Genomic DNA, 25,794 nt, shown 5'->3' with positions numbered 1-25,794 from the left:
AAAACCTCTAGAACCGTAAACCTTTAAAACCTTTTCCCCCCTGTTCTGAATTCCCATAGACGTGTTTAATATCGCATCAAATAAGAACTGTGTTCCAAACATAAACAAATGACCCCGGCGGTTTTACTCTTATGGATATGAAGAATTTTGCTAAGGTAAAATTGGTGGTTGAAGGGGTAAGACGGTGGTCTAATAGGCGGTTGCTAGTAGTGTGTGCAGTTGCAAAGGCTCCACTGTAGCTAAATGGCATTTCCCCTATTGAAATGAAGGTTTTTTTTAAGCAATTAAAAGTGAAATATCTCTAAAAGTACAAATGATTTAAAAAAATTCAAATGATAGCCGACATCCCCCAAGTAGGCTGAAAGTTGTAGAGTTGGAACGGAGTTTGTAGCTAAAAGTATGAAGGACTAGTTGGGGCCCAAAAAACGGGTGTAATAATAATAAATAAAGAAATAGTGAAGATAACATTAATATTCAGAAATTCAGAATATAAAGTTTTAATTTAACAAAAAGTGGGGGTCAGAATGGGGGCAGACCCATAATATCTTTTAATGTACGACCAATAACTAAGATTGAGCAGTTTCACTTTCAAAACCTTTTTATCATGCATGTCACACAAACAGAATGCGGCACGCGACACCAGTGGTTTTGATAATGTGGATTGTGGAAGTTAAATGGTGGATTTGTGGATAGGACTCTATATGAAAAAACTTCGCAAAACGCATCGCATTCTGTGTGACATGCATGATGCAAAGGTTTTGAAAGTGAAACTGCTCAAAGTCACTAGCCACCTACAGTACATCAGTGGTCAGTAGCATTTTTTTCTTTTGAAATAACAAAAGAAATGGTAGTAAAAAATAAATAAATAAAAGGGATATTTACTCATGACCCATAAGAATGGGTCCACAGCCAGTGTTTTTGGGAACATGCAAGAGAGCTTGACACCAAACCACAAAGTAGCATTAACACAGTGAACAGATTACAGAACATACAGTGGTCATATTATATAGTAATTTATTCATTTTGGCGAATGTCGTCTGAAGGGCAAATTACAGCTTTTACCAGAGTCATAGTACAATACTTTTGTAATTACAAGATTTTACAGATGCAGTTCAGTTTGTCTTTTTACACAAAATGATGGAGATGAGCTATGAAGGAAACACAGAATTATGCGTTGCACACCGTACAGAAGAGGAAGCAAAATAACATTTTCTTGAAGCCATTACTTCGATTAGGCACTGACTGGTCGACAAATAAAGCCAGATTTATACTTGCGTGCCAGTGTCGTGCACAAAAACAGCCGTCCCACAAGCTCACAACGCGCCACGTCGCAGGAATAGCAGATCTCTGAGCTCACAAAACAACGCATCGCAACACGTTGTGAGCTTAAGTAAGTAAAAGTCAGCTTTGTCTTTATCAGTCAGTAGTGACAGCTTTTCAGTAGAGGCTCTGATGGGGTTGATGCCGGGAAACTGTGGAGCTAAAAAAGTGACACAGTGGTAGCTAAAATTGCTAAAAGCATGACAATGCCTTGATAGACATACGGTGCCACTATACGTCTGCAATTATGTGCACGCGTTCTTTTCCCACGTTTACACCAAGACTAGTCCTTTCACTGCTTCACGCGTTTCTTGTTTCCAACTTTTCACACCAAATTTACATTCTTACACCTGTTCTTCAATATCGTTGCTGTCGGGCAGAAACCTTGCATCTCCATATTTAAACTTTGTATGTTTTTTTTGTAAAACAATTCCCTACTTCATCATACAAGAGTGTCGCACAAAAGTTACGAAAATAGCCGATCTTGTGAGCTTGTAGATCGGCTATTTTCACCATTTCATTTCATTTGGTTTAAATCTTAAACAAAGGAACGGTTTCGTACACACAAGGTTTCCACCCAAAAGATAGATTTGGTTAATTTAGGGATGTGTGCTTTCAGGTAGCGATTAGAAAGTCTGCTCGGCACATTCCATATCTTCAGATGGGGACAGAAATGGGACAGAGGCTTTAAGTGATGCATTCGGAAAAGGTTATGTCGCAAAAAATAAAAAGCCCCCAACGCATCAATTCAACTGTCTGAATGCACTACTTTCAAAAGACATTTTTCAAACAATAGTGGTGTCTGTGAAATAGTAATTTTCAAGGGGCCATTACATATCCTCTGCAGTGAAAGGAAGATGAAGTCGCCATTGATTTGTCTGAACCCTTGTTTCATCTCTCACTCCCAGCTTTCTCTCTCTCTGTACTCAATGGCAAAGAGCCACATTATGTAAATACAAGGCATCTGGTGGTGGACAGTAACTACCTGAGTACAGTACTTACACACGTGACATCTGAAATCTCTGAAATCACACTTTCCCTGAACTTTCCCTGATCTTACCCTGTTAAGTGTGAAATCAGACACTTTCACACCTGGTACCATTTCACACCTGGCAAACGCCCCCCCCCCCCCCCCCCCCCCCCCCTTTCTCCCTGACAAGGCTTGGACTATCCACTGACATTCCACTGAAGTGCCAATGGCAAGCTCTTTGAAACTTTGGAATGTCACATGTGTAAGTGTTTGTTGAGTATCTGTACTTTACTTGAATATTTGGATACTTATCTACATTTCAAAGACAAATATAGTACTTTTGACTCTAGTACATTTCTAGGAAGAGGAAAAAGTACATTATGAATGAACTCCTTAAGCCCTATTTGAAGTAGTGAAAATAGCCGATCTATGTGCTCACAACACGTTGCCATTTGACACGTTGCTTGCAGATCTGCTATTTTCACGATCGATTAATTTCTGGAAAATCTTTGAATTTCAATACAGCAGTTAAACGTAAATTGTAGGCCTACTTAGTACTTTTTCAATACTTTTTTAAGCAAGCACTCCAGTATTAACTCAAGTGCAAATTTGGCAGAGTAACTTTTACTTGTAGTTGAGTCATATTTGACCAGGAGTGTCTATACTTTGAGTACTTTGTCCACCACTGGAGGCATCAGACAGTGTAATGACATCATGCCACATTAGTGACTTCAATCAAGGGCTTGTTCTTCTCAGTCGACAGTATGTAAAAATTCTAATCTGTAGTTTGTAGTTTAACCACTTAAAACCTATATGAGGAACCAGAGTTCCTCATACTAGTGTATTTTCTGTTTTCTGTGAGCTTGTCGATCAGCTATTTTCTGTGAAAGCTTTCCCCACATCCGTATGGATGTTGCGGTTTAAAGTGGTTAAAAACAAACTAAGTGAACACGAGCGGATGTACTGTGAAATAAGTGTTGTTTGGATTTTTAAAAAGCGTGTCTATTAATAATTTACAGAGCCTCTTCCACACAAAAAATAAATAAACAAATGAATAAATAAACAAGCAGGCAAGCAAACATCAACAAACACAGTTTTCCTTTCCCTGTCTTTTTTTTCCTCCTTTTTTTTTCTTCCTTCATTTGTTTGTTTAAGAAAAAAATGTCTCTGGTATCCAGTTGTCTGATTCTGCGATATTCTTCAAAAATAGTTTGATAGCAAGTTATTTATCATGGTGTGGAATCCAAAAGGAAATGGACACGATGGATGTGACCAGAAAAGACCAGGGGTCTTCAAAGTTTTTCAGGCCAAGGACCCCTTAGCCTAGAGAGAGTTGAAGCAGGGACCCCCCCCCACTACATATTGTATAAAATTGTAAATTAAACTTTATACATTTCATAGATAGCTTCATAGACTTGTTTGACAGCACTATCAATGTGTAGCGTTGTGTTGGACTCACGTTGATGTGTATTTTCAGACAGTTAACCACTCAAACCCTCGATACTTAGAAAACTTGTACTTGATCTGCTCTTTTTTCCCATTCACCAAACCTCTTTGCCGAACACAGCCGATCGGCTATTTTTCGGCTAATGTTCCCCCCAGAAAAGGGATAGTAGGGTTCCTATCACAGAAAGATTTGGCGGCCCCCCTGTTGTAACTCATAGGACCCCCTAGGGGTCCCAGACCTCCTGTTGAAGACCCCTGAACAAAAGGGTGGCAGAAAAGTGACCACTTAGGCCTTATTTTAACGAGATTAGCCAATCTACAAGCTCACACTATGTCGCATCTTGACACGTTGTGAGCTCGTAGAACGACTATTTTCCCTTCTGTTTTCTTTTTATAAAAATGGAATGGAAAATGGTCGCCTATAATGACATGCCCAAAATAGGGACGCCTAATGACTAATGATTGAATGGTTGCAGATAAGAAAACACGTGACTATAGATGTACGGGCGTGGATCGAGATGCACTCAGCGGCGATCTAAAATCAGATTAATCTGCAAACAACTTTCAGAAGTGTTGAAAGTATGCATAAAATAACTGAATTTGAGGTTAAACGTGAACGCTGGGGGGTGTGGGGGGCAATTGCCTTCCCCCTTTGCGAGGAGGGAATCGAACAGACACGTCGGCTGGCAGCCAGAGACAACTCAGCCGAGAGCTACAGTCAAAACTACTGACCACAAATATGATCAAGAGTCTTCAATCTGCCAAAATATAGAAATTTGTATCCTCGTCGTTGGAACGTGGTTATACAGGATAGGCTGCTTTACTCGTCCATAATGGCAGTCAAGCGAACACATGGTAAATAGATATGCTTGCTCATGTCCCATCTCCAGCGGATGAAAAGGTCCTCTCCTCGTTTCTGTGTCAAGACAAACTTTCCCTTCAACTTGAACTCGCTCGCGTTCATTATTCCATCCAGAGTTGAAAAAATATGTTTCTGTTCTTGTTTTTTTCGTTTTTGTTTTTAGTCTTAAAACTAGCCTATACGTTGTTTGCCTGCCAAAAAGTATTTCTTTTTTTTTTTTTCTCTTGATGTGCTTTAGCATCCACCGGTCATTTTTAAAACACCACCCACGGTTCTCATGGGGAAGAGATCGCTGGGACAAGATCCGACAAGCGAGCCTGTCCCTCTCCAAACGTGGGCACAAGGGGGACACACCGAGATGACCAGAGAGGAGGGGGGGTGTGAGGGGGGAGGGGGGGTCTCTGTCCAGACACAGTGTTTTCGTCCTGTGCTTCCTGTATACACACAGTTTCTCTAAAGGATTGGGACCGAGAAAAAGACGTAAGTAAAGAGGCATTTGGGCTAAAGCACGGTGGCGTTATGGCCCTCCATCCTGGGCAACCGGGGGTCCTGTACCGTCCCCATGGTGACCAACAGCGGGCGGCTGTCCTCGGCCATGCCCGAGCGGCCCAGGGACACCGAGGCAGGAATGGAGGCGCCCCTCTGGAGGGGCCCCGAAGAGGAGGAGGAGGAGGAGGAAGAGGAGGAGGTGACGGCGGGCGCCTGGGCAGGGGGCGGCGGCGGGGGGTTGGGGTGGGAGGCGTCCAGCGGCAGGCCCTGCTCCTGGTAGCCGTAGCCGATGTTCCCGCAGGGGAAGCGCCGCAGTCTGTAGAGGGGAACCGGCGGCAGCGCGGCCGAATCCAAGAGCAGCGGGGACGGGCCGCCGGCGCCGGGCAGAGGCGGCGGGGGCAGGAGGGGCCGGCACATCCCCTGCTGCTGCTGCTGCTGCTGCTGGTGGTGGTGGTGCAGCAGCTGCAGCTGGTGGTGCTGCTGGTGCTGCAGCTGGTGGTGCTGGAACTGCTTGTGCTGCTGGTGCTGCTGGTGCTGCTGGTGCTGCAGGCCCAGGGCGCCCGCCGCCTCCGCCACAGTCCGCCCCACGTGCTCCTGGCCCTCGCCGGGCACCCTGCCGCCGCCCGGCCCTCCCACCACCCCCGCCTGCCTCTGATGCTGCTGCTGCTGCTGCTGCTGCTTCCTCTGCTGCTGCTGCAGGAACCAGGAGCCGTAGGTGGGGTTCCACAGGCTGGTGGGCTTCCCGTTGCGGCCGTCCTTCTCCAGGGGCAGGCCCTGGCTGAACGCCAGGTTGACGTGGCCCCCCTCGGGCTGCGTCGTGAAGACGTGCGGACCCTTGGCGGCGGCGAGCGCCGAGCCCGATCCGGAGGAGGGGGTGGAGGTGACGGTGGTGGCCGTGATGACGGAGGCCGACGTCTGCGGACGGGCCTGCTGCTGCTGCTGCAGCTGGAGGTGGGGGAGCGGGTAGGGCTGGAGCGGAGCCTTGGCCTCTGACGACGGGGCTGCGGTAGCGGTGGCGGCGGTGGCGGTGGCAGCGGCGGCGAGCTCGCCCCCCCGTGGGGTTTCCTCGGCGGGGTAGGAGGGAGGCGGCGGGGGTCCCTCTCCGTCGGGGGTCTGGGCGTTCACCAGCAGGGACGGGGCGGAGGGGTCGTCGGGCCGCATGGGGACGCGTTCCTCTTCCTCCGGGACCGGGCCGTACTCTACGGGCAACGGCACGGTCACCACATCTGGGTCCTGCAGGGGGGGGGGTATTTTTATTTCTGTTTCTGAGCACACATGTGTGCTCAAAAACAGAAATTTGATTCCTGTTATCTGACTTTTTTTAGTTTCCGTTCCGTTCTTATGACTATATTTTGGAACTGCAAATCGTTGGCAGCTCGTACGGAAAAGACATTTCACCCACTCTTTTACACCTGTGAGCTTGTGATGTGACAGCAATAAACCTGAAGTTGTTCACACGTACTTGAGACTTGAGACAAAATGTGCTCAAATTGAGCCGTAAGGGTCTTTTCAACCGTTCAATTAACACTGAAGGATTGTGCCGCGCTGCCAAGGTTCATCACCAGTATATTTCTCAATGTCAACAGCATCAATAGGGTGGAGGTGGGGGTTCAATTCGGTGTACCTGTAAGCAGTAGTCGATCCTCTCCAGGATTGTGGAGAAGTTAGGTCTGTCCTCAGGCTGATGCTGCCAACTCTGAGTCATTATCCGGTACCTGGAACACAGAGACACATATAGGCACACGTCTATTACTGTATACTTGTGAGGACAAAACGTACGGCATTGAAAATAGGCAATTTTTTGGCTATCTGCAATAGCCGAAAACATTGCAGATGTTCAAGCCCACAACGCGTCGCACATACATCTGCAATTCTAAACCCCAACCCATAACCCACCTAACATCTAAACGTATAACCCTAATCTCTCCCCAAATCATTATGCAACCTTAAAACAACCATTTCTCTTGTGAGGACGAAGGACAATGGTCCTCACAGGGTCTACTTCTCAAATTCCACTATACTTGTGGGGATTATTCACTCCTCACAGGTATAGTAATACAAGCGTGCACACACACGCACACGCGCGTGCGCACACACAATTAACCCATTAAGAGTGGGAACGCATCTGTGTCATTTTAAGATTTATTTGGCCATTATTATTTTCTTTTTTTAAATGTGCAAATCTTTGAATATATAGTAGTAAAATATTTTGTTCCAGGGACCCCCCCAGAAGCAAAGATTTGAGTTACAAATCTTTGAATTATATTCAAAGATTTGCACACATTTTCACGGTTTCAAAAAAATAGCAGATCTACAAGTTCATAGCGCGGCACTCGGTGCCGTGCTATGAGCTTGTAGATCTGCTATTTTTTGAATAGCCAGAGAAACCTAAAATGACAGAGTTGCGTTCCCGGATTGAATGGGTTAATTAAAAATATTTTCCCTCTCTTTATGCTACGCCTACAGTCGAACCCAGAAGCCATGCAGTCATCACCATCTCCTCCACTGCTATGCCTACCTGACAGGCCAAACAGTGGCACACACCTCTCTATGGAAACAGTGTTTATTATTATTAGTGCTTCTTTCCAGCTTCAGGCAGAAATTGAAGTGTAACCCTGCTGCCAGCTTGAATGATTGCCGCGGAGGAGGAGCACGGAAAAGATGATGTCAAATCTAGACTTTACTGACTTACTGTTCTTTCTCCTTCTTTCTTTTTTTTTAAACTGTCACTGCAATAGGCACAGCAGCCATGTTAGAAAGAAATTGGGCCTCTTCCTTACTTCCTTCACACCCATGAGGGTCCATTTTTGGTTCCATTTGTACCTTCTCAGAATTATCGGGGTATTTCAAATTAAAATGTTTGAGAACCACTGTGCTATACTAAATGGAACAGAGCCTTCATTAGTATAATTGGTAACACCAGTGAAGGAAGTAAGGGAGAGGAACACCCTTAGGGGCTCCATTCAACCAGGTTTGCGTGATTAAGGAAAACCAAACCATGCGTTGCAAATTGCAATGCGACACGTTTGTAAGCTTTGTCGATAGGCTTTCCCCCCCGCTATTTTTGGCCTATAATCACAAAACATGGACGCCAGGGATGAAAGTGGTGAGGTCTGTCTGTGGATTTTATATTACCCAATGAAAATGATTAATGAGCTTGTGGAGTAAATAATAACTACTTTGGATTCACTGGAACACCGGTTCTTTGGACATGCAAGGTTTCTACCTGACAGCTACGATATATACTGCACATACACTGTATAAATAAAACCCTATTCAATAACAGGGAAAGCGATAGAGAGGATTAAGCTTCAATCCTTACCTGAAGGGAGTCAAATAGAGAGATAAGGGGTGTGTGTGTGTGTGTGTGTGTGTGTGTGTGTGTGTGTGTGTGTGTGTGTGTGTGTGTGTGTGTGTGTGTGTGTGTGTGTGTGTGTGTGTGTGTGTGTGTGTGTGTGTGTCACTATACTTGTGAGAGCCAAATGTCCCCTTAACAATAGTAGAATTTGAGAAATAGATATTTGTGAGGACAATTTTCCTGGTCCCGAAAAGAGAAATTGTTGTTTTGTGGTAAAAAATACATATACTGTATTTTTTACTTGCAATTAAGAAAAAACTCAGGTTGGGGTTAGAGTTAAGGTCAGGCATTTAGAGGTTTGGGGGTTAGGCGTTAAAGGAGTAGTTCACCCAAAAAATGACTTATTTTCTATCAATTGCACACCCCATGAAGCCTTGAATCCATGGATTTATTTGTGGTTTTGACGCATTCCTAAGCTAATATTTTGATTCCTGTCTCCTACCGGCTAATGTATCCGGTAGGAGACACAAAGTAGATTATTTGTGTCTCCTACCGGAAATACACCCGGGCATCAAATTATTGGCTTAGGAATGGGACAAAAACAAAATAAATCCATGTATTCAAGGCTTCATGGGGTGTGTTATTGATATCCTTCCTAAGAGTTATGCCTTATTTATACTTAGTTGTGCGCGCGACGTCCTGTGCAAAAATATGCTATTTTTGGCTTTAGTTAAAGGGTTATAAAACGGGTGGAAAAATGGCAAAAAAACATATAATTTTAAAATGGCACAATAAAATTGGCGTCCTAAAATGTTTATGTCCTCACAAGTATAGCGGTACAAACGCGACAATGTGTGTACTGTGTACCTTAGTCTGTGTGTCAGAACTGAGAGAGAGTATTGTGTACAAAACACTGAGTAGGAAAGTGCCAACCTGGAAATCGTCGCTGTCGGGCAGAAACCTTGTATCTCCATATTTCGACTCCCCCCCCGCCCCCATAAATGAAGGCCCTACTTCGGCATACTGCAGTGTCACACAAAAGTAGCAAACATTGCCGATCTACAAGCTCACAACACGTCTCACCGTGACGCGTTGTGAGCTATTTTTGCCTTATTGGGGGACATACAAGGTTTCCAAACCGACAGCAACCTGGAAATGATTTATAGGATCTTTATCAACTCCCGATGGATTCTCTCCTACTGGGAAGCCAAGATGACAATTGTTTTAATACTTTGCATAGCGTTTGCATAGCGAGAAGCTGCTGCATGCGGCTGCCAAACTCAGACACCATAACACCCATGACACATGCCTAGAAAAAAAAACTAAAATAAAACATGGCAGTGCTTTTTGACATTCTAACTTGGACTGCTTGTGGCTACATAAAAACTACATTGGAACGCATGGGTTCTTATTTTCTGAAAAGTTATAGTTTTGGACATACAAGGTTTCCCCCCCCAATAGTGACGATTTGTAACTGTTTACCATTGGTTACATCAGTGGTGGAAAAAGTACTCACATGTTTTACTTAAGTAAAAGTATCAATACTGCAAAGTAGAAGTACTCTGTTACAAGTAAAAGTCCGGAATTCAAAATTTACTTAGTAAAAGTACAAACGTATTGGTATCAAAATGTACTTAAAGGTAGGGTAAGTGATTTGCGTTGGTTAAAATAAGTGTTAAATAGCTCTATATTCTGATATTACTCATTACTATAGAGTGTTTGTTCAGTAACAGGAGTCTCCTTGTCTCTCCACCTCTTTATTAAACAGAAAATGCATTTTCGTTTCAGTTTCAGTTTCATTTCCAATTGTATCCAACCAGGACAGAGAACTCAATCAGGATATAGATTAAACAAGTGAAATTGGAAGTGATGACACTAAGAAATGAGCAGACAAAATTGGAACTGGAACACTATACAAATTAAGCTTAAAAATGGGTACTTTCTCCTGATTGGCTGCGATTTTGACACCTACCGGAAAATGTATTTTCTGTTTATTAAAGAGCTGGAGAGACGGGGAGACATCTGTTACTGAAAAAACACTCTATAGCAATGATTACTATCAGAATATAGTGTTTTAACCTTTTAACAAAAACCTTTTTGTTTTAACCAAAAAAATATCACTTACCCTACCTTTAAAGTACCAAAAGTAAAAGTACAAAAATGTTTGAAAATAGCAGATCTACAAGCTCACAATGCGTCACGATGCGACACGTTGTGAGCTTGTAGATCTGCTTTTTTTCAAATAGCCTAGGTATAAAACAGGGCTAAAGTGGTTCATGTACGTTTTATAATGTAATAATTTGTATCTGAAAAGTAACTAGTAACTAAAGTTTTCAAATAATTGTAGTGGAGCAAAAGTACAATATTTGCCTCTGAGATGTAGTGGAGTAGAAGTAAAAGTATTGGTTATTGGAAATACTCAAGTAAGGTACAAATACCTAAAAGATTTACTTAAGTAAATGTACTTAGTTACTTTCCACCACTGCATTTACACTCCAGAGTTGAAATGAACACTGAGGAGTTTAGTGTGTAGTCATGCACGCTCATGCATATCATGCACTTTAAACTCCAGCCCTTGATTGATGTGTATGTGTGTTATACTGTACACACCGGTCCATTTTTACACTTAGAAGTTCAATTAACACTAAGGATTTTGCAGTGTAGCGCCTGTTTTGTGTGTGTGTGTGTGTGTGTGTGTGTGTGTGTGTGTGTGTGTGTGTGTGTGTGTGTGTGTGTGTGTGTGTGTGTGTGTGTGTGCGTGTGTACGTACTTGCAATGATTAATTGGACCACATGGGATCCAATTTCCATCCTCAAGTGCATCATGCCCTGTGAGGGACTGCAGGCGATATACTGTGTGTGTGTGTGTGTGTGTGTGTGTGTGTGTGTGTGTGTGTGTGTGTGTGTGTGTGTGTGTGTGTGTGTGTGTGTGTGTGTATGTGTGTGTGTGCGCTTGCGTGCGTGCGTGCGTGTGTGTGCGTGTGTGTGTGTGCACAACCAAAACCACAGTGTTAATTCATGCATTTGTAACTCTGAGAGTGTACAGAGCACTTCACCCATTTTCAACCCCATCTTCATTTAATTAGTCCTCACTGATGCTCATTAAGATGGCACAATTTCCGTCCACTCACTCTCTGTGTCTCAGAGGAGGGCTGTGGACAGTTCAGAAACCTGCATCATCGGTAGGCAGGTTTGTTCATTTAAAAAAAAAACGTTTATTTATTTATGTTGTTTTGATGCAATGGCTTGTATTTCAGCATGCTAACCTTCCAGGAGGAGAAAGGTTGTGGCTTCTATTAGCTTGGAATCCCGATCAATGATGTCAATGGTAGGCAGGTTTCTTAACTGTCCACAGTCCACCAATGAGACGCAGAGTGAGTAGACATAAATGGTGCCATCCAGGCACGTGCACACATAGACATAAAAGGGGGCTTGAGCCCTTTTACCTGTCTGTAAAACGTTCCCTCTCTAGACAACGAATGCCGCATTTGCTATGGTGAAAGAAACGCAAACGCCCTATTTCCTTGCCGCAGCCGAACGCAGCATTCAAACTGCCTTTTCCAAACTCTCGTGAACTTGAATGCAGCATTTTACGTTGAAAGAATTGGGCCTTGTGTAGAAATCCATGCCGTATATGCCACATCTCCAGTAAAGGCTTGATTATACTTAGTTGAATGCGGTGTCGCACACTGAAAATAACCGATCTACGAGCTCACAACGTCTTGCAGCGCAACACGTTGTGAGCTTGTAGATCGTCTATTTTCGGGCTAGAAATGCAAAAGTGTAAAAGTGCCCATTTAGGAACGTCAGCCCCTGCCCCTCTAACATTCTCTGCACATCCCAGGTGCCATCTTATTATAATGATGCATTAGTGAGGGCCAATTACATGAACGTAAGGTTGAAAACGGGGGGAAATGTTCCTTTAAGTTTACTGTGTACAGTAGCATGTGCACTTACACTGGCCCTGGGCAGTTTTTGGGAGGGTCCATCCTTCCGCCGTTGGTGACGAACTCCAGCACTTCCTGATTGCTGCGGCTCGGATACGGCATGTAGCCCAACGAGAAGATCTCCCACAGCAGCACTCCAAACGACCTGAGAGAGAGACACAGAGAGAGAGAGAGAGAGAGAGAGAGAGAGAGAGAGAGAGAGAGAGAGAGAGAGAGAGAGAGAGAGAGAGAGAGAGAGAGAGAGAGAGAGAGAGCGAGCAGCATAAATAATGTGGGCGATCATAAAGCTGAAGCCGAGAGGAAAAGGGAGGGAAGGGAGAGGCCAGTGGAGGAATAAAAAAAAGGACAGGAATATGACGAGGAGGAGAGTGAAGGGCGGTGAGGACAAAGATGGAGGGCTGGCTACAGGGAGGGTTAGAGGCTGACATGTAGATGAAATATACAGCAAGTGACACTTTCAGATGGTCAGGGATGTGACACTTTCAGATGGTTACAGAGTTGTGACACTTTATAAGTAATAGGGATGTGACTAGGATGACCAGAACCAAACTGAACCATTTGTGGGACATAAGGACCACCTGTGTGGGACAATGTAGGGGCTTGGGGGATAATGAGGGCAATAATGATAACTTATTACTTAAAGAACAAGTCCGGACTAAAATAACATATAGCCTTTCCCACTTATATCGATCCCAAATGACTGGCCATGAGGTGTAATTTGCAAAATTGCCCCTGTTGTCCAGTTTCCCCAGCAGCCTCCATAGCATATATTGGAGCCCATAAGCATAATCGCTACTTATGCTATTTCTTGCGGTCCAAAGTGTTTGTTTCATGAATCTGTTATTAGTCGTCATTAGAAACACATCATGAAAACAAAAAAATAACACTTTTGACCGCAGCAAATAGCGTAAGTAGCGATATTATGCTTATGGGCTCTGCTCTATGCTATGGGAGCTACTGGAGAAACTGGACAACAGGGGCAATTCTGAAAATAGACCCCATGCCAGTTCACGCATGGGGTGAACTGGCATGTTTCACGCGTGAAAAGTCATGGAAATTAGGGACTGTCCCGCGCAATGAGGGACTGTCCCGCGCAATGAGGGACTGTCCCGTGCAAAGCAGGATGCCTGGTCACCCTGGTTGAGACACTTTCAGATAGTCAGGGTTGTGACACTTACAGGCGGTCACAGGAATGGTTTGTACGTGAGGAGCAGAGGTTGTACCCACCAGGTGTCTGTTTTAGACGTGAATATGCCCTCCATGAAGGCTTCTGGTGGCATCCACTTCACTGGCAGCATGGCACGTCCACCCTTTCTGTAGTAACTGGCCCTGCGCGCGCGCACACACACACACACACACACACACACACACACACACACACACACGTTATTACTATACTTGTGAGCACATCATTTTAGGCCATTTTTACCCTTTTCATGAGTTTGAACATCGGCTATTTTCAACGCATGACACACCAACGCATAACTCTAACCCCAACATCCTAAACCTACAGTAACCTATATCCTGATCGTAATCCTAATACAAAGCTGTATATTTTCCTAATTGTGTAAGCCTGAACAACCATTTCACGTGTAAAGACCAAGACAAATATACACACACACACACACACACACACACACACACACACACACACACACACACACACACACACACACACACACACACACACACACACACACACACACACACACACACACACACACACACACACACACACACACACACACGATTTAAGCCATCCATATTCTCCAACTCAGCCTTGGGTGCTGTATTGGTGGTGTTTTGCAGTAGTAATAAATGCTGTCCATAAAAGCCATGCTGAGAGAGATAAGAGAATGAACCACTGAAGGATTATCATTCTTGGGCTTTACATTTTTACAGCGCAATCCACTCCTTTTCACAGAACTTCCAGCGTTTCTAACATCTTCTCTCAAGCTTTTGAAGTTTTCTGTGTCCCATTCATATTTGTAGAGATCTTGTTTCCCCCTTTCCTTGTTAAAATGCAAGGCAGCCGCAAAGCACCAGCTGGGGTCCCTGGGGAGGTTCCAGGGGGTCCCCCAGTTAAATTAGTATGGCATCACAATCATTTTAACCACTTAATCCATACTTTATACTTTGGCTATTTATTTATTTTTTAAGATTTTGAAAATTTTAATTCGTTTTTTTAAACACAAATCTTCTCTTCTGGGTGTCCCGATTTGGGGGTCCTTCACATGAAAAGGTTTGAGCATCACTGAAATCAATAGCACTGTAGCCACAGGGTTGATGATAATAAGGTATTGATGAGTGATGATGAACTATGTTGGCTTCTTGGACAAGCGCAGTTTTTTTTTGTTCATTTTCCCAATCAATAGATGCAGTGGCAGTGTGGCACTAAATCAGGCGGTAGAGCGGCCCTCTGGGGAGCTGAAGGGTCCCTGGTTTGATTCCTAGCTCCTCCTGGCTTTGTGTCAAAGTGCCCTTGAGCAAGACACCGAATCCCTAACTGCTCCCGATGAGCAGGTTTGGCAATGGTTGCTTCTGCCAGTCGGTGTGTGAATGGGTGAATGTGAAGGTGTCCTCCACCAAACAGATTACTTCAGACTAGCAGTCTGTAGGCAAAAGTTGGCATCGGTAACAGATCTACAAGCTCATAGTGCGGCACTCGGTGCCGCGCAATGAGCTTGTAGATCTGCTATTTTTTAATAGCCAAAGTATAAAATAATGGCTAAAATCTAATATGACACAGATGCGTTCCCGGATGGGTTAAAGGCTCAGAGATCAATGGTTCTCAAACTACCCCAAAAGTAATATATTTTTGGCCGTGGACTGAAATAATTTGTGGAAAGATATTCCCAATTCTTCACATGTTTTCAACTCTAAAGCTACAAGATCGGCTATTTTTCAAATAGCCAATGTATGAAGGTTTAAAGTGGTTAAACTGATTGTGATGCTATATTATCTCATTTAGCTGGGGACCCCCTGGAGAACCACTGCTATAGTTATACGGACCATTTACCATTGAATGGCCTTGCATCCGGGCTGGCGTTATTTTTGCACTGCCCTTGAGAGGTTTTCCTCTCAATGGAAAATAATGTATTTCCTTTCTTAGTGTTGTTTTGCATTCTTCTGCTTCATGTGGTGAATGCAAAGCAACATTCTTTAGACTGCTTTCTTTGAGAACGCTGTTTACACACAAAAAACTCTCTTTGAATAAACCAAACAACCAACCAGTCTGGTGTTAGTGGACAGTAACAAAGTACATTTACTCTTGTACTGTACAGTCTTGAGACATTTTTACTACTGGAGTATTTCCAATTTTCGCTATTTTTACTTCTACTCCACTACATCACTACACCCTATATATATTTTGGACGCATTGTGAGCTTGTAGATCGGCTATTTTCAAAAGATATATTTTTTAAAACTTGTGAAATGGGACATTCTGCATAATGAGTACTTTTACTTTTGGTAGTTTAAGTACATTCATACTTTTGTACTTTTACCCAATTACATCTTGAATTCCAGGTTTGTACTTGTAATGGAGTATTTCTTCATTGCAGTATTGATACTTTTACTTAAGTACACCATGTGAGTACTTTTCCCACCACTGAGTAGCTGTACAGATGTGCCATTTCAAAACTTCACATGTCCTGCCATCGGGAAGACAGTAAACTTTCAGGGGATTCCCAGGGCAATAAGAGGGACAAAGAAGGGCATTTAAAATGGTGAATTATTTTGATGATCACTGCTTTTATGATGCTAATTAATTTGAGCAACTGGTCAAGGACCTCTTCAAATCACCTTTCGCCTCATAATGAGTCTGACACCTTCTTCAACACACATTCTTTTGTTCTCATGTATATGGATGTCTGTTGAAGGGAAAAACGGGGGTGTGTAGTGACAACTTCTTTTCAGGGGAAAAACAGTGCGTTTTTAAGGGCAGAACAGGGAGGAAAACATGCCTTTTCAGGGCACAATCAGGGAAAGAACAGTAACGTGTGAAGTTTTGAAGTGGCACATCTGTACGTGTGGGTTTTATAAATATTGAACCAATAATTAACAAGAGCTTGTAACAAAATAATAACTGCATTGGATGAATTGGAAAACATTTCCCCCCCCATTTTCTGCAAAGTAACATATCTGGACATACAAGGTTCCCAGCCGACAGCAACGATACAGCTTTAATCAAGCATAAACCCTGAGAGGCATACGCAAAAGCTGGTTCAGACATTATAATATTTTGTTTTGCAAATTAGGAACGTTAGAACAATTGATACAATGTTTTGATAAAAGTTATTGTACATGTACACACCTCTGGGCCTCTTGACTAAGTGTGCTATTGTATTCTGTATTGTGTAGTCTGCTTCTCGTGTGTGTGTGTGTGTGTGTGTGTGTGTGTGTGTGTGTGTGTGTGTGTGCCTGCACGCCACCAGATTGCACACAGTTTTGCCGCCAGGTTAGTGATAATGACGCTAATGATAGTCTTAGAATGATTTGCTAATAGATTCTTTTTGAATACTTGGATATGCCTGGGTCCTAGTTAACATTATGTGAGTGAGTGCAACAACTAGATGGTCTTTGAAAATGTTTGCTTTTTTAATTGAAATTTCATATGAAAGTGAAGGATCAGTGTGAGCTACAGCTTACAGAAATATGTTTTTTTGGGGGGGAGAAATGCAGCTTCAAGGTTTTGACACCACACACACCCACACACGTTGCATGTAGATCTGCTATTTTCAAAATATATTAGGAAAGTTTTCCCATGTTTTAATATTTTCTAAATATCACAAATCTAGTATGGGGTCCCTGACAAAAAATATTTTCAGATGGGGGGCTCGTTGTATTGTATTAACATACTTTAGCATACAGATTGGTTAAAATAAAATGTTATTCAGCAAAATATGATTGGATTGTAGCTTTAACTCATAAAAAAAGAGAGATTCATCCGCAGGCCTTAAAACTGGGCTTATAAGAACAAATGTGGGCCTTTGCCAATACTTTAAGTCTGTTAATGATTTATGTCTTCTGACTGATTCTTATTGTCTTATTAGCCAACATAAATGGAGTAATATATTATTAGACAGAGATCACAGAGGCTAAAAGACGTTTTCTCCGTTGCAGCAGAAGATAAATGCCAGATGATATTTTTGGCAGCCAGACCAGCTCATTTATCAGAGATTGAGCCTGTCCAATTACGGCTAATTTGTACTTTGTACTTAGTTTGTACTTTGTACCAACACTTGGTGAAAACCTGCTAATCTCGTCGAGCGACATGGATCGTGCGGCAAAGTAAGAAGGAGCCTATTAAAAGAGCCTATTTTGGACTGGGTCGTACAACCGTGTGGTGTCCCTCAAAAATAACCGATCCACAAGCTCACGACGCATCGCTTCATGGCCTGTTTTGAGCTTGTAGATTGGCTAGTTTTGGCAAAGGAATTTGGTGTAGAAGGAAAAAAAAGGTCCGAGCCAAGAACAGACCCCTGGGGGTCCACTTGGTTCTATTTGAATACTCTCAGAATTATAGGGGTCGTTGAAATTAAAACATTTGAGAACCACCGAGGGTTCGGCTATTTTTGAATTTTTAACTACAGTATAATGACATGCCCAATTATAGACCACTTAAACTTGATCAACTGGGCCTGAATTGTCTCTGTACTTGGACTGCTTTTTTCTGTCTACACCAAATCTCGTGTCCCAAAAATATTTGTAACCCTTTTAACATTTATGGCTAATGTTTACCCCATAATATGGAAGTGGTTAAACACCTTCCTATGTCGTGCGGACTGAGGAAAAGGGCTCTGAGCAGCCACGCTGCATTCACCTCTAAGTCTCTCTGCCTTGGAGCAGTATAAGATGTACTACTGTCAGGGCTATTATCAAAAGTGACGATCAGATAGCGCACACCTCAGATCATTTCTCCTCCAGCCTTTAGAGAGAGAGAGACAGCTGATGAAAAGAAAAAGAAGGAGGAAAAAAACCCCAGCTCAGATTCACACCTAGACCTGGTGAAAGGAATCCCTTGTATTCTCTGGTGGAGATAAGGACTTTTCATAAAGGTTCTCACATGTTTGGGGGGGAGATTGGATCAGTGGGATGATGATAGGGGTCAGTGTGGAATGATGAATTAACCCATTAAGACCGGGAACGCATCCGTGTCGCTTTTTAGATTCCTTTGGGCTATTCAAAATAGCAGATCTACAAGCTCATGGATCTGCTATTTTTGAAAAATCTTGAAAATGTGTGCAAATCTTTTAATATGTATATTTTATTAAAGCGAACATTTCAAACTCAAAATCTTTGCTTCTGGGGGTCCCTGGAACAGCATATTTTGAGATGGTCCGCGGCCAACTACATATCATTTCGGGGGTCCTTGACATGAAAAAGTTTGAGCACCACTGATATGGCAACATAAGGTTTAAAAAAAAAAAAAACTGTTAGGATTTAGAAGACATTATAGAATCCCCAGAAGCAAAGATTTTAGTTAAAACTGTTGGCTTTCAAAAAAATAAATAAAATATATATATATATATACAAAGATTTGCAAAAATGTTCACGATAAAAAAAAAATAGCAGATCTATCTATATCTGCTATTTTTTTTAATAGCCAAAGAAATCTTAAAATGACAAAGATGCGTTCCTGGTCTTAATGGGTTAATTGCAGAATGTTATTATCGGTGAGTTTTTTTTTTGTGCCTCCGCTTCAGAGAGAGGGCTGTGTGGTTGGTAACCACAGCAACAGCGATGTGAACTTCAAATGTCATTTTGAATGTGTCTTTTGATCTGTGCACCATCTTCTCGTCTCGTCTTTTTTTTATCGTTTCCAATCCGTCCTCTCTATCTCTGTAGTTGATTTAGTGCCATATGTCGCGCTTCTTGTGGAATCTTTCCAATTTTATTTGATCCTTTTTTTTCTGCCTGCCTGCTTCAGCGCTGTGGTATTGGGGATACATTAAAGTGGTGGAAGTACTCTGATGTTTCACTCAAGTAAAAGTAGAAATACCACAGTGTAAAAATACCCTAACCCTGTTTTAAGTAAAATCATGTTTTCGGACATTTACTTGAATAAAAGTACAAATGTATTGCCATCAGAATATAGTTACATTACAAAAGTAAAAGTGTGCCAATATAAAAAAAAATCTACAAGCTCACACCGTGTGTCACATGGTGACACGTTGTGAGCTTGTAGATCGGCTATTTTCGAATGTGCAAATCTATATAGGGCTTAATTGGATGGATGTACCGTATGTTTTGTAATAATAATGTACAGTACATTTACAAAGTCACTTAGCTAAAGTAAAATTTCACCTCTGAGATGTAGTGGAGTAGAAGTATAAAATATTGGGGGAAAAAAGGTAAATATTCAAGTAAAGTAAGAGTACCTCAAAATGTCAACACTGGATACATTTAAATGGTATTTATGCCATGCTTTGAATTAATAAGGAGGCTGATCCAGTAGGTATTGATTGGATAAACATGGTATCAGCTTCCTTAAATAGTATTTATGCCTTGCCCAAGGGTTAATAATGAGAATGCTGGAGGTATCGATTGGATAACCCTGGTATCAGCTCCCTTAAATGCAGCTGTGAATGTCTGTTCAAGGTTCAAGGTTTCCTCACTGTAAAATCTTATGAACGTATACAACGAGGACACCAAGGACAACACACACACACACACACACACACACACACACACACACACACACACACACACACACACACACACACACACACACACACACACACACACACACACACACACACACACACACACACACACACACACACACACACACACACACACACACACACACACAATGTGCGTCATGGCGGCATGTGGAGAGAGAGAGTGTACATATTATGTGTGCACTCAGGCCTATATTTTTACTTCTACTCCACTACATCTCAGAGGCAAACATTTTACCTTTACTCCACTACAATTATTTGAAAACTTAAGTTACTAGTTACTTTGCAGATATACATTTTTACATTATAAAACATACATTAAAGGAATAGTTCACCCAAAAAATTACTTATTTTCTGTCAATCACATGAAGCCTTGAATTCATGGAGATTGTTTTGTTTTTGACGCATTCCTAAGCCAATAATTTGATTAGGAATGCGACCAAAACTAAAAAGTATCCATGAATTCAAGTCTCCATGGGGTGACTAATCGAAAGAGAAAAGTCATTTTGGGGGTGAACTATCACTTTAACCACTTTAGCCCTATTTTATACCTATGCTATTTGAAAATTGCCAATCTTCAAGCTCACAACGTGTCGCATCGAGACGTGTTGTGAGCTTGTAGATCGGCAAACATTTTAGTACTTTTACATTTTGATACCAATACTTTTGTACATAAAATTTTGAATTTCTGACTTTTACTTGTAACAGAGTACTTCCACATTGCAGTATTGATACTTTTATTTAAGTAAAACATTTGAGTACTTTTCCCACCACTGCATCATTCAATACGCGAGAACAGATTATATGGATTTTAGAATGTGATTACACTGCATGTGTCTCGTTTTAAAACCGAAGATTAAAGCGTTTAACGTTTATTTATTTTCTAAGGGTTGGGTGCTCACGGATCCATACGGTTCCATGCATTTAAGATGGCCCGTCCGAGACCCGCGACGATTCTAACCGATCCGAACCATGTCAATGTTTTGGACTCGACCCTGCTCGATTCTCGTCTTGGGTTTTCCGTTTTCTGGGCAGACCTGTTGTACCCTCTAGTGTGCACTGACTTGTACACAGCAAAATCTGGAGCATTCATTTAAGCCTGAAGGTGTAAAAATGGAGCATAACACTCAATCTGTGTGTATACCGATGCATGTTTAATTTGTCTTTGTTGTCAAGCTGCGGTTTGGTAGGCTGCAGATAACCAACATAGCCATTCTGATTCTGATAGCCAGCGCAAAATGGATGTGTCACAACAACAGATACATATCGGCTACTGCCATCTGTGAACGTCAACTTTATTTGCAGATAAGCAGATGGCAGTCAACGCGGCAAATATCATCCGGTACCCATATACGGCCGACACATATCACTGCATCCCTAGTATGTAAACATGGGGGCGGCAGTGGCTCAGGGGTAGAGTGGCTGGTAGAAGGGCCGGATGAAAGCCCAAAGGTTTCCAGTCCCGGGCTCCCCCAGAAGAGTTAGTGTCGAAGTGTCCTTGAGCAAGATGCTGAACCCCTAATTGCTCCCGATGAGCAGGTTGGTGCCTTGAATGGTTTCCTCTGCCATCGGTGTATGAATGTGTGTGTGAATGGGTGAATGTAATGCACAATCTATGTAAAGCGCTTTGGATAAAAGCGCTATATAAATGCACCATTTACCATTTATTTTACCATTTACATGTATGTGTGTGCGCCTGTGGCAGTAGCCTATACATACATGAAACACTTTGCGCCGATCCAAGTCCCCCCGCAACCATGTCAAATGGACCCCCATGTCTCCCTCTCACACAGCAGGGCTCAACAATCATGAAACTCAAACACCCCTGATGCACCCTGATGCTAAGATCTGTACAAAGAAACGAAAAAAGAGAGACAACATTTGAGTCTCGACGTGACACAGCACAGAGACCCAAATGCTCCCTCTTTTCTTCTCCTTCTGTTTTTTCTTTTCTTTACGTTTCCAGGCTGACTTGAATAAACGATAACAAAACTAAATAAATTCACAGTGGGACACATGCAAAACCCAGACATCACAATTAAATCAAATCGTTGCTGGTCGGGTGGAAACCCTGTATGTCCAAAACCATTCCTTTTTTTTTTGCTATGAAATAAAAAAAAGAAATAAATATAGCAAAAATAGCCGATCTATGAGCTCCCGCAACGGGTCGCAACGCGGCGCATTGTGAGCTTGTAGATAGGCTATTTCCACAGCTTTTATGCAAGTAGGACATTAATTTACTCTACAAAGTTCAAATATGGAGATGCAAGGTTTACGCCCGACAGCAACGAAACGTGTTCTAATACGACTCCCACTGGGGAGTTGCGTAAGCCACTTCCTCGACGCTTGCAGGCCCAGTAGAGCAGTGACGCTCTCTCTCTCTCTCTCTCTCTTGGTAGAGCGTCTTTGACGGCGGCTTGAACGCCTCCTGTTGACATAGCTGGATGTTGTGACACACTTCCATTGCTCTCGTTTCTTTGCCACATGAAAGACTTTGGTGCCATTTCCCTGATGGCTTGAGTGACGGATTTGAGTGTTTTAAATGCTGTCATTTGAAAGCATCTCGATTACAAATGTGAGCGCTGAGAATTATTCTGTGCCGTTAGGGGATTTACGGATTATTAGCCCCGGAGACGGAATTGTCTCCGTCTCATTTTGTGTACTTATGTTTTCCTTATGATGAAAATAATGGGATTTGGCGGCTTTAACACCACAAAGGGTATAGACTGATGGATCAGTCAATGCACATGCTATCAACGTATCCCAGAAGAGAAAATACAGGCAGTATATGAATAGAAAAGGTGGATTCAACAGACCACTGGACTTCATTGCTTGAACGGAGGAATGAGTCGCATAATACTTCAGAAATACACCTTTGATAGCTTCTCCTCCTCATGAAAGTGTTTGGTTTTGTGCTCAATACAGATTTCACGGACACCAGCATGTACTTTTATGGCCTTTTACTGGACCCTGTTATGGACCCTGTTATGTGCCCCCTTGCTATGTGCTTATGAACTGTTTATTAGTATGTTACTATTATATTTGCAGTTGCACCAATGTCCCCTACACCATTGTTTCTCAAATATATTCATGTCAAGGACCCCCAGATTAATATATATATTTGGCCGTGGACCCCCGTCTGAAAACAATTAGTGACAATTAGGGACCCCTATACAAGATTTGCGTTGTTAAAAATTTTCCCAAAATATTCCAAATGTTTTTGTGTGAAAATAGCAGATCTACAAGCTCACAACGTGTCACATTGACGCGTTGTGAGCTTTTAGATATGCTATATTCAAATAGCCCATGTGTATAGGGTTAAAGTGTTTCAACTACATTTTGATGCTCTATTAACTAATTGTGCTTGGTCCCCAGATCTCACTTTGAGAACCACTGCTCCATCTATTGCAGTGGTTCTCACCGCCAAATTGATATGATGTGGGCAGCAGACCCCCATTTGAAAAGGCTTTGTGCCAGGGAGGGACCCCTATAAGATCCCCCGTTTTTTCCAACACTGGTCCAAATAGAAAAAATAATACAAAATCAAGATGTTTTATCTACATGCTCACAACGTGTCACATTGGGAGCAGTAGATCTGCTATTTTCTAATAACCGAAGTATAAAATAGACTCAAAGTGGATAACCGATTTTTATTCTTTGACAAATTTTGTCGGGGACCTCCTGAAACCTTCGCAAGGACCCCCGAGGGTCCCCGGACCCCACTTTGAGAAACACCCATCGACTGTACATTGTATGTTCTTGTGTTTGTTTGCAGCCTACCTGTAAATGTCCCTCGCCATCCCAAAGTCCCCGATCTTGGCCACTCGGCCCTGGCCTTTGCAGGTCAGCAGGCAGTTCCGAGCCGCAATGTCCCTGGAAAGGATGGAGGCAAGCGATCAATCAACGCTGTCAAACTCACCGCGTGCATTTTGCGGTCGGTAGAGGCCAAAAAATACAAAACCAAACTTTTATGAACTGTTGTGTACCAGTGGTTCTCAAACTTTTTCATGTTAAGGGACCCCCAGATTTATTTGTTTAGCCTTTTAAAAAAAGTATTTTAAGATTTGCACACATTTTCAAGATTTTTCAAAAATAGCAGATCTACAAAAGCCAAAGTATAAAATATGGATAAAGGGGTTAAAATGATAGTGCCTCTTTATTAACACATTTTGCTGGGGACCCCCTGGTACCCCCCCAAGGACCCCTGGGGGTCCCCGGACCCCACTTTGAGAGCCAATGGTGTATACTATATTCAATCACAGGGGATGCACATATGCGTACCTTCTTTGTGTACGTAGAAGTGCAAGTATTGACTAAAGGATTACTACAGTATGTACATTTCGGAGGTGGATTACAGTATGCGCGCCTCATCAAAAGGCACAAGGCTCACGTGTTTAATCTGTATTCTGTATCCGATTTCCGACCCCACACCTCTTCATTTATTTGCATTTCAACAGAACCCCACAATGTGACTCATCTATAGAGACTCGATTGTGTCTGTGAAGTTGAACCTGGATTGCCTGGAGCTACTATATCGCAAAGTATAGCTTCCTATAGTGCTTTTATGGCTCTGCCCACCTGCTGCATTCAGGGAAAGAAAAGAGAGGTGTGATTTACTGGTTGTGTGCGCTGGGACGAAGGGGGAATTCATAAAAAATCATCTTTGTATATTGTGCCGCATTGTTTAATCTTTTGAGAAAGAAATAGCAGTTGCTCAGAAACCCGTGCGACACTCCCATTTAGGAAAAAAGAAAACAGAGTTTTCAAAATGTATTCATTATTTGATAATGTAGAGTGTGGACCGTCTTGGTTATTTCCTAACGTCTGGCTTATATCAAACCGGCCACAAGTCATAATTGTCCCTCTTCAAGATAGACATGAATAAAACAATTTATCAGGATACAAAGTTTCCTGTTAAACTCTATGCAGAAAGTTAAACCTGCACAAAGCTTATGGCAACTGCAAAGAGGATAACGAGACTAGAAGAGAAAAGACTACCCAAATAAGACACTGGAGCTCTCATTAAGTCTGCACACTTACTGCAGCGGTGACTGACTGGCGTTCTCCTCACAGTCAAAACCCAGTAAATGGCTACTCTAGAAGGCTTTTTATTTGAAAGGACGGATATCGTCGCTGTCCAAAACTGTGCCTTTTTTATTATCAAAACGTTTTTAAATAGGGAAAATAGCAGACCTACAAGCTCACAACATGACGTCACAACGCTTATGATGAAGTAGTAGGGCATTCATTTGCGATAAGTTGAAATATGTTGATACAAGGTTTCTGCCCGACAGCAATGATATTATATCATTGCAATTACCGTGGGATAAGCACGGGAACGAGTTTGAGTGGAACCACTGTAAAGGCCGACACTGAGGGTGTCATTGAAGACCCCTGCATGCATAATGGACGACTGTGGAGCCGCTGTTCATTTTTGGGAGACTCTAAAACACTCCATGTTGACTTAGTCAGTCAGTCTATCAGAATCAGTTTTATTGTTACTTCCATGATACACACTAGGCATACATGGGAGCAAAATACCGTTCTCCGCAACTCATGGTGCTTGTCACATTTAAAAACAACAGACACGTTAAAAAGAGGCAAAGGCATTAAAACATTAAAAAGGAAGGAGACCGTAGACATTGGTTAAAAAAAGTGCTGATGCATTCAAAGTTCAATATAGATACAGTACAGTAAAACCTGGCACACCAAATGTACCTAGTAAGACAGAGAGAGACACAATTTTGGGGGCTGACCTCAGCCAAAATAGGGCGATTGA

General features: G+C 42.4%; 1 protein-coding gene across 1 annotated transcript in view; it reads right to left on the bottom strand.

Annotated features, from left to right (window-relative positions):
• Positions 1–2,470: 2,470 nt before the first annotated feature.
• alk (ALK receptor tyrosine kinase) overlaps positions 2,471–25,794 on the bottom strand; it is a 197,895-nt gene continuing 174,571 nt past the window's right edge. The window contains exons 21-25 of the mRNA XM_084045875.1: positions 23,796–23,888; positions 13,559–13,660; positions 12,342–12,476; positions 6,712–6,802; positions 2,471–6,320 (exon numbers count right to left, since the gene is read on the bottom strand). Coding sequence (XP_083902001.1) covers positions 5,100–6,320; positions 6,712–6,802; positions 12,342–12,476; positions 13,559–13,660; positions 23,796–23,888 — 1,642 coding nt within the window. The 3' untranslated portion in view covers positions 2,471–5,099. The remainder of the gene's footprint in view (positions 6,321–6,711; positions 6,803–12,341; positions 12,477–13,558; positions 13,661–23,795; positions 23,889–25,794) is intronic.

Source organism: Gymnoscopelus microlampas, assembly GCF_963454915.1.
Source record: "Gymnoscopelus microlampas genome assembly, chromosome: 20".
NCBI classification, from domain to species: Eukaryota; Metazoa; Chordata; class Actinopteri; order Myctophiformes; family Myctophidae; genus Gymnoscopelus; species Gymnoscopelus microlampas.
The sequence above is the reverse complement of the archived record's forward strand: the minus strand, read 5'-3'. Positions and strand labels throughout refer to the sequence as shown.